Here is an 11,071-nt window from a genome sequence, read left to right on the forward strand (position 1 = left end):
GTGACCAGCTTGTACTTAGTGCAGATGAAATCCCTTCTTTCTTCCGGGAGGAAGACAAACATGGCTGTGCAGGTAACAACAGCAGACCTATCACCATCCATATCTGCCTTCCTTCTGAGAGATTCCTCAGTTGTTATTAAATGCCTCCTTGAAGGGCAGGAATGTAGAGAAAAGACTTTAAAGAAAATATCTCACCCACTCCCCCTCAATGTAATCACCACCAGGTGGATTTGAACCTGAGACCTCTGAAGCTGAGTATAGTAGCCGCTACCTGCTGAGCTAAAAGCCAACTAGCTCCCAATCTCTGCTGTAGAGGTCTCTTGATTGTAACTGTTGCTATGGTCTAGGTACCACTTGCTCAGTAACCACACTAGGTATGTGGGTTACACAAATACCACTTGTTCGCAAGCTCCCTCACTGCTGACTCACTCCTTTATAAAGCCCTGGCCTGCCTGATACCCTCTCCCCCTGATTAAGGCTCAACCAATCAGCAGAGGCTTCTAGATTTCAGACTCTGATTAGAAGCTCACAGCTTCCACCTGCCAGACACAGCACACTCTCCGTGGGTGTGGAGGAGGGGGAAGGGAAAGGAAAAAACAAAAAAATCTAAAACCCAAACAGCCAAACACGAGCTCAGCGCACAGCAAGAAAGCCCCAAACACAAACACACACTACAGACAGCCACTTCCCTCAAGGGTGCTGTATTAGCTTCCTTCTTTACCTGGAGAACTCCCTCTCCAAACTCCCTGTTCACAGCCCCTGTTCGCCCCTCCCCATAGGCCTCACCCCGAGGACGGAGTAGAACCTGCTCGTTTCTGGGGTCTCCCCAAGCCGATTCCCCAGCATGGCGTCCAGGATCTCAAGCAGGGCCTGGTTCAGACCCTGCAGGGCAAGGGAGAGCTCTGGCTCAGAGGGAGGGAACCGGGGTGGGAGGAGGGTGTCTGGGCAGCACAGCGGAGCCCCCCAAACTCCTGGCCTGGCCCTGCTCATTCATATCGCGGGACAGGCAGGTAGCCAGGGCTCTAGGCAGGCTGCCAGCTGGCTCTCTCGTGGGCAGCAGAGGAGTAGGGAAGTGCCGAGCTGCTCTGACCAGAAGCTGGGCTCCTGGGAAAAACACAGCGTGTGCGCGGAAGGAAGCACCAAGGTCAACTGCCAGTGGTTCCAAATGGCTGATAATTTCAGCTATTTGAATCTCAAGTGTCACAGTGCTGTAAATGAAGGGTCCTGACCCAAAAAAGGAGTTTTGGGGGGAGACGATTATTGTAAGGGGGTACTGCTACCCTTACTTCTGCACTGCTGCTGGCAGCACTGCCTTCAGAGCTGGGCAGCTGCAGATTGATGGCTGCTGGCTGGGTGCCCAGCTCTGAAGGCAGAACCAGCAGCAGCAGCAGGAGCAGCGCAGAAGTCAGAATAACATGGGATGGTGTTGCCACATTTTCACCTGCGCTGCTGCCTGCAGAGCTGGGCCCTTGATTAGCAGCCGCCATTCTCTGGCTGCCCAGCTCTGAAGGCAGAGCTAAAATAAGGGTGGCAACACCAGAATCCCCCTAATAACCTTGCGACCCCCCCCCCCACAACTCCCTTTTGGGTCAGGACCCCAGTTTGAGAAATGCCAGAGTCCCCCATCAAATCCCTAGAGCATCGGGCAAAAGCGCACAAGAGACCAGACTCCACATGGGGAAAACCAGATTTCACAGTCCACGATGCATTTTCATGGTTATGAATTTGGCCCTAACAATATGGCGTCTCCTAATCTAGCATAAGTGTCACCAAAGCAGTGCCCTTCAGTATTCCACCTCTACTTTAGGAGTCCTTGGGGCTCATCTATTGTCAAGCATGTTCCCCTCCCTCCCGCCACTGGCTGCTTCTGCCCATTGGCCCTGCATCCTACATCATCTCCAGCTTTGTCTACACTTAAACCACTACCACAGCCCAGCTGCACTTCCATGTAGATGCTACAGCACAGGGAGGGGTTGTCCCATCGCTAGAGGAAATCCACCCCCTGAGACGGGGCGACAGAAGAATTATTCCGCCACCCGAGTTCTTCACACTGCACATTAGGTCGGCTTCACCCCTGCTCCTGAAAGCTGGTCCGTCCACATCGTGTGAGGCCCGGCAGAGACGTGCCAACCTGCTATTTCCTGGGACATCCACACACACGTGGCCGTTCCAAACCCCAGCCATTTCATGGTAATTTCATGCAGCCACCCAACAGTCAGAAAGCTGCCCAGGTAAGCACCTCCCGACAAGAGCCTGCCTCTGGCACCCCAGCCCCTCCCTCCCCCAACCCTCTGCCCCACTTCTGCACCCCTACCCCGCATAACCCAAACCCTCTGTACTCCAGCTCCTACACCCGCATTTCCTCCCACACTCTGCACCCCCTCCTACGCCCTCCTCCAGGTCACAGCTGCCTCCCGGACTTTATACCCCAATCTCCTACCCCCGCTCACAACTCAAACCCCTGCACCCTCTCCTGCACTCCTGCCCCAGGTCAGAATATTCTCCTGCACCCACCGATACCCCCTTCCAGACCATGCACCTTCTCCTGCACCCCAATCTCCTGCCCCACATCACAACTCCCCCCTTCACTCAAACTCCATCCCACATCCCACCCTCTACCCCAATCCCTGTGTAATGAGCATACACGTGTTCACCTGACTGTAGACATCTAATCCAGAGATGCTAGAACTGGGCTTTGTGGTGCCCTCAATCCTTATCTGATTTTGTGGGGTTTGGGGGCTCTCTTGGATTCTGACAGGACCAGAAGCAATGGGCTTAAATTGCAGCAAAGGAGGCTTAGGGTGGACATTAGGGCTATGTCTACACTGTGGAGCTTTTTCAGGATACCAGAAGTATCCCGAAATAGCTATTCCATGATTTTTGACCATGCCCGTTATTTCTAAATATAACAGGCTTGCTATTCCAATGTCTCTGTAAACCTATTTCAACGACGAGTAAGACGTTTCGGAATAGCGCTCTATTTCAAAATTAACTCAAAATAAGCTACTCAAATTGCGTAGTTAATTCAAGTTCCGGGTGCCGTGTAGACGCAGCCTAGAAAAAACTTCCTAACTATCAAGGTAGTTAAGCACTGGAATTAATGTCCTAGGAAGGGTGTGGAATCTCCATTACTGGAGATATTTAAGAGCAGGTGGGATAGACACCTGTCAGGTGAGATCAGACGGTGCTTGGTCCTGCCATGAGGGCAGGGGACTGGACTTGATGACTTCTCGGTGCCCAGTCCTGTTCTAGAATTCGAGGCTTTACTCTGTCGAGAGGAAGTTCCGAGGAGAGGAGGAGCTCAGCTGTCACGCTCTGGGAGTAGAGCTGGGGTGCACACAGCGAGGCTTGCTCCAGCGCCTGCCACTCCGTGAGGGCCACATTCACAAGCGTTATTAAATCGAGAAAGACTAACCTCTCGGCTAATGACCTGCATTTATTTTGTGCCTCCCCAGACTCTCTACAGCGACCTCGCTGATCGACAGCAGCACACAAGGGTTTGCTGGATTGCTGGGCCACTGGGCTGCCCTTATTTCCCTCCCTCTGCTGCTTCAGTGGCCACAGGGCCAGCCACACTGGCCGCTGTTGGAATGGCCCCACAACCAGCTACACTAGCCACTGCAGGAGCCAGCCCCAGGGCCAGCTGCACTGGCCACAGCTGAAATGGCTGCGGATGGTTGGACCAAGAGACAGCACAAGCAGCGGCCCTGGGACCCGCTTGAGCGGCTGTAGCTTGGCGAACCTCCAAAAATGTCCTGAGGAATTTCCCTGGCAGCTGGAGCCACTGTCCCTGCCCCCACAGCTCCCCCCCCCCACCCCCGTCCCCCGAAGCAGTGACAGGTGGGAAACCCTGGAGGCCTGTTCAGTGGTCCCTGGCAGCTGCCACCCACTGAGCAACGCCCCTCCAACCCCCAGAATCAGTCTCCTAGCCTGCCCGCAGCAGTGGCCCCACAGGGCTCCCTCTCAGAAGTGGCCGCTTCATTAAAATTTAGTCAGTGCAGACACCACATGACTTGCAATGCTTGTTGGCTCTTACCCTGCAGGGTGCTGACAGCTGGAGTCCCCCACCATGCTCACAGCTGGTGCTCCCCCTTGGCTGACCATCCCTGAACACTCAAGTGGAAAAGGACGTGCTAGTGGTTGCTGGGGCCTGCCAAGGGCTGGGTGCATTGCCGCTCGGGCTGCATTTAACACTGGAACAGCCCCCCAGGGCCGTCGTGGCATCACTGGGCTCAGAACGAAGCTTTCCCACAGACGTAGCGTGTCTGCAGGTTGCTATAGCGATGTGGCTCTGGGGTGGGGATTTTTCACACCCCTGAAATCTGTATCGTTGCAGCAATACAGGGGTGTAGCGCAGAGCGGACTCCGGCCTGGCCCGCTCTGAGACAGCATTTTCCCAGCCTTCTTCCCTTCTCAGAACAAGCACAAGGGCCAGGCCTCATTAGCAACTGGCCATCTCCCAGACCGGGATGTTCCCATGTGTCGGGGGTATGCCCCTGACGGGGGTTGCGGCCCCCTTCTACTGGTCCGTGTCTCAATCCGGGCCCTTCTCCCCCGGTCTTTACAGCACCCAAAGTCCCAAAAGTCCAGGTCCCTCTATTAGGGTATATACAGTACCCAGAGTCCCAACACACAAATCGATGTCCCTCTATCAGGGCATATATGGTACTAGAGTCCTAGCTGCTCCCAGAAGCCTCTCCAACCCGGGGGGTTTGATTATCCAGGGCAGGGGGAATGGATGGTAGGGGGACCTGGGCCCTCCCTCTCCATCGGGTCCCAGCCCATTGCTTCTCATCCTAACCTCAGAGGCCAAGGAGAACAATATTTCTTCCTCCTCCTTATGATGCTCTTTTAGATACTTGAAAGCTGCTCTCATGTCCCTTTTCAGTCTTCTCTTTTCCAAGGTAAACAAGGCCAGTTCCTTCAGCCTTGCATCATATCTCAAGTTCTCTAGAACTTTCATCATTTGTGTTGATCTTCTTTGGACTTTCTCCAGTTTCTCCATGTTTCCTGAAATGTGGCGCCCAGAACTGAACATGATACTCCAGCTGGGGCCTAATGTAGATGGCTCATTCCCTGCCTACGGGACTTGAGACTGGGTGGGTTAATTTCCAATCCTCCTGTTTGTTCTTTTCCTAAGCCAGGGGGTCACAGTAGTTCTGATGGGGGCTCTGCAGGAAGGCAGCCCGCACTGCTCCCTGCCTGAAACCCTGTGCAGGTGTTAAACAGCTGTCCAGCTCACCCTAGAGGTGACTGCATTTCAGTGTGCCTGAAGCAACACAGCACCAGCAATGGACAGGAGAATGGCTCCCGGGCATGGCTTGCTCATGACTGCTTCAGTCCCGTTGGATGGGCCTCAGCGTCTTTCCTTCCCCTCCCCCGCTTTGCAATGGGGCTGCAGACTCTGGGGGGAGAGGGCTGGAGGCAGGCAGAGGTGTCTCCCTGCGGCAGATGTAGACACGTCTCTGTATTAATCATTCTCTCATTGAAGTTTTTAGCTTTGTAGTGAGTCCTTTTACATGGAAACTTTGTATTACGTCTTGGTAGAATAGTCCCTAGGACAAGTGAGGCAGAGACTGTCCCTGTGGGGTGAATGAGGTGGGAATGGAGAAGGCGGAAGGTGAGCGCCTCTGGGCAGTTGCAAAGGTGGGAGAGGGGATGGAAGCCAGATCCAAGATCAATGAGCCCTGGGAAGTGGGCCCATTGAAAGGAGACTGGACCTGTGGATGCCTTGGGGGTCAGCAGCAAGGGCCTGATTTGGGAAGCCCCCTCTTTGGAGGTGAATGTGGCAGCATTGAGACACTGCCCAGAAGCAGGCGCCACAGACACTAACTGCAGATAAATGGGACAGCTCTCACTGATCTTGCACATGCATCAGATGATAGATCTACAGGAGGGGGGGCAGTGGCATAGCGAGGGGGCCGGAGGGGTCAGTTGCCCCAGGGCACCATGCTAGGGAGGCTCCAATTTAATCCCATTCTGCTCCCTCCGTTATCCCTTCAGCTCATGTGCTCCTACTCCGCCTGCCACCAGCAGCTGGAGTCTCCTCCCTGCCTCTCAGCTCCAAGCCCGACCCTCCTCTATCTCCCCTGGAGGGTTAGTGAATGCGGGAGCCTGGCCCCAAACTGTATGGGGTGGGGGAAGATGAAGTACAAGTTCCCCTCAGCTGTGCACCAGGTTCGGGACTGTGCCACATGGGGGGGGAGCAAATTTTTCCTTTGCCCCTGGGCGCATAACATCCTCACTACGCCTCTGGGCATCGCGGATGGGGAGGAGCCTTCCATGGGAGCAGCAAACGGGGAGAGGGCCAGGATACCTCAGGCAGAGCGGGGGTGGGTGAAGAGACAGCCCAGACCCCGACAGGCTGATGGCTGGGCTCAGAGTGGTGCCCAAACCCAGTGGGCAGGGACTGAACTGCGGCCTGTGCTCAGAGCGGTGGGGTGAGCAGGCTGGTTACACCCTGGCAGCCCTTTCACACATCCACCTGTAGGAAAACCTACAGGGGACGTCATTCCACAGGCCGGTCTCCAGCAGCTGGGCGCAGTCCTCGCCCTCGGGTGTGATAAAAAGCTCGTTATTGGGCTCCCCCTTGTTCCAATACCTGAACGAGAAGCAAGAGATGACTCCTCAGAGCCCGTAGCTGCCGACTGCGCTCCCTCAGGAGATACATCCCCTCCGTGTGCCCGACATTCCCCCTCCAGGGGATGGAGCTTTTATTCTGAAGTATCCACATGACTGTGGGCCAAGGCCAGCGTGATGATGGGTTGATTCGAGATAACAGCCTATTACTAGGTAAAGCAGCAGCTCCCTTGGTGTAAGTGCTGGAGAGCTGCATTGTTGTAGGCCCACATTAGCTGGGGGAGAGGCTGCCACCCAGACACCCCACGGCAGCACAAGCTTGGGCTATGTCTGCACTGGCGCAATCTTGCGCCAGAAATATGCAAATGAGGTTAAGTGTGGAATATCTCCGAGCCTCATTTGCATATCGAATGAGCCGCCATTTTTGCGGAAGAGGCTCTTGCGCAAGAAGGAGCGCCTACACTGCCCCTTGTGCAAGAAAAACCCTCTTGCGCAATGCCGTTACGCTGATTATTTTCTGGAATAACGGCGTTTTGCAAGAGGGTTTTTCTTGCACAAGAAGGGGCAGTGTAGATGTTCCTTCTTGCGTAAGAGCCTCTTCCGCAAAAATGGCAGCTCATTAGATATGCAAAGAAGGCTCAGAGATATTCCACACTTAGCCTCATTTGCATATTTCTGGCGCAAGATCACGCCAGTGTAGACCAAGCCCTAGTGTGGTTACCATGCAGTGGCATTTAGACCACAACAACTGATAAGCTCAAGAGCCCCCTATAACCTGGGGGTGGGAGGCAGCTGGCTTTTACTTCAGCGGATAGAGGCTCCTATACTGCGCTGCAGAGGTCCCAGGTTCGAATCTGCCTGGTGGCAGTTACACTTGCCCACCCCATGCTGCCTCAGACCAGCCCTGCAGTAGAAAGACCCCACCCCACAGCCGTGCTCCCTCTGCACAGCTCAGTCCGTGCTGGGTCAATGAACAACCAGAGTGCTCAGTAGACAGCTTTCTCACAGGGAAGTAGGCTGAGGCCCAGAGGCGAAGCTGTGTGGTTGCTAAGGTCCTGGGTCAGGCCAGATTCGAACCAGTGACCAGCAGGGGTCCAATAAGGCCTCAAGTCGTTCAACCCCCACAGTTGCACTATCCCATGTGCATTAGAGGCACAAAGCACCTGCAGGGACAGCCAGGGTAGGGAGGGGAGAGCAGGGACCCCAAGGAACAGGACTTACGCTAATGTCAGAGGAGTGTCGTCCACCCAGCGCCAGTCGCCTTCACGCTCTTGGTCGGTGAGGCCGATCCAGTAACAGACGGACCCACCTCTATGGACCAAGTAATCCTAGAGAGGACGACACAGCGAGTGGGGTGGTTAGAACTGGACTCAGACCCTGCGGCGTCTACTCAGAAAGCGTGCCTGAGGCTGAGCACCCGGCCCTTCACTGAGCGCGCTCGGTGCTGCACATGCCAAAAAAAGCCGGCTAGGAACCTGATTCTCCTCTCCCCCCAGCAGCGGGTGGTGGGGATGGAGGCTTTGCCAGAGAAGGAGGGGAGGCTGTGAGCCTGGGGGACCCTTAGAAATGTAAAGCGCTCACCCGGCTTTCCTTCAACAGCTTCCCCTGTTCCCTTCCCCGTTTGCTGGGCTGAGCTTTGAGAAGGAACCCGCCCCCCTGCGTGTGTGAATCTCGATGCAACCAGAGCTGGTAACAACTCCCCTGTTGCTGTCTGACCCATTTCAACCCCGGCAATAGTGGGGATTAGCTGGAGCCGGTGGAGCCGGTGGATGAGCTCTTCTGTGGCCACTCAGGAGATTCAAACACTGGCCGGCCACAGAGCAGAGTGCCCACAGCTAGATTTCCTCTAGGTTTCCTTGTTTCTCCTGGTGGTGCACATCTGCACAGGCTTTGGTGCACATAACCCAAATTATTCCACACATGAATGGAAAAGGTCCACATATGGGTTGAAGAGATTAGAGGGAACGTTGGTCAGGACATCCCAGGGTTGGGGCTGGCCCTTCCCTCCCGGCAGATGCCCCTGGACTCTGTGCTCTGGGGGAATCTGGCCAGAGAGTGATGTCCTCCCAGTCCCCAGGGAGTCTGAGCCCTGCCTGGTAAACACCTGTTCCATGAGCCCAGCTGCTCTGCTTCCCTGTCCCTTGTCTGGCCCATCACTGCACTGCTGCCCTAGCCGGGCAAAATTCCCTTCTGCACAGAGGAGCCAGGGCTGGGCCTGTCACCGCCAGAACCCTGCCCCAGCCCTGCCCTGCTCTTTGCTTTCCCACCCGGCTGCATGCCAGGCCCCTGCCTGCAGCCCTTTCCCCCAGGATTGGGTGGGGCCCAGGGTTTGTACCTGCTCCTTTGGGTCACTGATCACCACCAGATCCGCACCCTGGGCCAAGCAATTGTTTCTGGCCACCTGCCAGGTCCCATTAGTGGAGGAGAAAAGGTAGCAGCTGCCCTGGAACAGCTCCCAGCCGGGCAGGCACCGGGGAGGACCTGGCGGAGAGAACACAGCCGGGCTGGTGTGGGACTGAGGGGCTCCCACCCTGACAATCTCAGCCGTCCCCCGGGGCCTGGCAGCTTCACAGGAGCATCTGCCAGCGAGGCCCCATCCAGGAAAGTGTTTTGCTGAGTGGTCAGTTTTGAGTCGCAAACGAGGGGACGATTCACAGCCCCACACGCCGACGAGGGGCCGACACCCCGTTCCCCCCGTGTGCCACTGAGCAGCCGATTCCTCCGCCCACCTGACAACGCACGGAAAGTCTCCTCCCACGCTCCAGCCCGGTGCAGATCCCTCCCCACGGGCCAATGAGGGGCCAAACCCTCCTTCCCCTGCACCCCCATGAGAATTTTATAGTGAAGCCCCCCGATTTGCTGGCGCTAGTCTTACCTGCTGTGGTCCTGTGGCTGGTGGAGTTGGGGATCCCTTGCTCTGTGGGAGAAGGGCTGGCCTGCAAAACTAAACACAGCCCAGACGTCACTGCCAGGGACGCCCAGAGAATTCACCTGTTGTCAGCACCGGCTGTTCCAAGGGGACTGGGACACTTGTCTGGGACTTTAGCCAGGTTGCAATGGGGAGACTCAGGCCTCTTGGGCCCCACACAAGGGTGCTTGATCCCAACCTCTATGCACCCCTAAAACAGAGGGAGATGCTGCAGCTCCCAACCCTCTGTAATCCCTGAGCCTCACCTTCCTGCACCAGTGTTCCCTCTAATTTTTTTCCATCCATGTGTGGAATAATGTTTTCCTACACCAAGACATGTGCAAATGTGCACCACCGGTAGAAACAAAATACTCATGGGCGGCATTTAATTCCCTGCTAAGCGGCCGCACAAGCACACGGCTTACAGGGAACACCGCCCTGCGCCCCTAGACTTTCAGCTCCCTTCCCTCCCACCTCATCTGCAAGCTGATTCTCCTCCACACTCCTGCGTTCCGAATTTGGAGGGAGACACTGCAGCAGCCCCGTCTTGCTAGATGCTCATCCCCCCATTACACCCCGTGGGGGTGTCCTGCTTGTTCCCAAAGCACAGGAGGGGCCATTAAGGGAAGGGAGACTGGGTCCAATTAGCAGGAGGACAGAGAGCACCTGCCATTTACCCCTCCCTCCAGCCCTGATCTTACCTGTAGTATCTCTCTCGGTGGTGGGGCTGGGGTCTCCGAGCAGAGCCCCATTGTGAGCCTCAGGGACCTCATGCCCTTCTGTTAGCGCACAGGGGGACAGCTTCTCATCTGCTCTGTTATCCCTGTTGCTGGGTGGGACAGGAATCCCAGAGAGGGGTTTTCCTAGGGGGCTCTCACCTCCTAGGAACAGGGATGAGCAGGATGTGAGGAGGGGGCATCCCAGGACCTAATAACTAGTGCTTTGTTCAGGGAGCATGCTCAGGAGCCCCATTTTTCCACATGGGGAAACTGAGGCAAGGGGCATTACTATGACTTGCCCAAGGTCACCGAGCTAGAATGGAGCGCAAGTCCCCTAAAGCTTAGTCCCGTACTCTCTCTACTAGCCCGCGCTGTCTCTAACGATGCTCAGCCTTCACCAAAACATCTCTGGCTAGGTCACAGTGGATACTCACAGAAGAAGAGGACCAGGGTCACCAGGAGCAGTTTGGTGGCCAGGATGACGAGGGTGGGGATCAACAGCTGCCGATTTGTGAGAAGGGGCATCTGGAAAGGGGGAAATGGCCCAGATAACCCTGTCCTGACTCTTACCTCCCACCCCAACACTGAGCGGGGCCCATTTTGGATCAAGGCGAACAGTAATTAAAAAGGCAGGGATCTGTGTGTATCGTTAGCGAAAAGAGCTTTGCTCCCCACTATGTCTCCGGCATTTGAGTTAAATGGAGACTCACAAAGCTGAAAAGGAGAAAGCCGAAACACCAAACTCTGCTCCCTATTACACCAAGGTAAACCTAGAGCGCAGTCAGGAGTATATCTCAAGATCTACCCGGATGTAGATGGGAACAGATTCTGGAGCAAATCATTTGAAGAAATTGGTGGAAAACAA

General features: G+C 55.5%; 1 protein-coding gene across 1 annotated transcript; it reads right to left on the reverse strand.

Annotated features, from left to right (window-relative positions):
- Positions 1 to 2,488: 2,488 nt before the first annotated feature.
- Positions 2,489 to 10,731, reverse strand: LOC149520915 (C-type lectin domain family 4 member E-like). Its single transcript, XM_089774872.1, has 5 exons — positions 10,641 to 10,731; positions 9,455 to 9,544; positions 8,915 to 9,060; positions 7,801 to 7,907; positions 2,489 to 6,601 (listed from the first exon to the last, which is right to left on the reverse strand). The coding sequence occupies exons 1-5, from the start codon at positions 10,729 to 10,731 to the stop codon at positions 6,454 to 6,456; spliced, it is 582 nt and encodes a 193-aa protein (XP_089630998.1). The 3' UTR covers positions 2,489 to 6,453.
- Between the last annotated feature and the right edge of the window lie 340 nt (positions 10,732 to 11,071).

The sequence above is a fragment of the Pelodiscus sinensis genome, chromosome 31, assembly GCF_052426305.1.
Source record: "Pelodiscus sinensis isolate ZL-2025 chromosome 31, ASM5242630v1, whole genome shotgun sequence".
In the NCBI taxonomy this organism is placed as follows: domain Eukaryota; kingdom Metazoa; phylum Chordata; order Testudines; family Trionychidae; genus Pelodiscus; species Pelodiscus sinensis.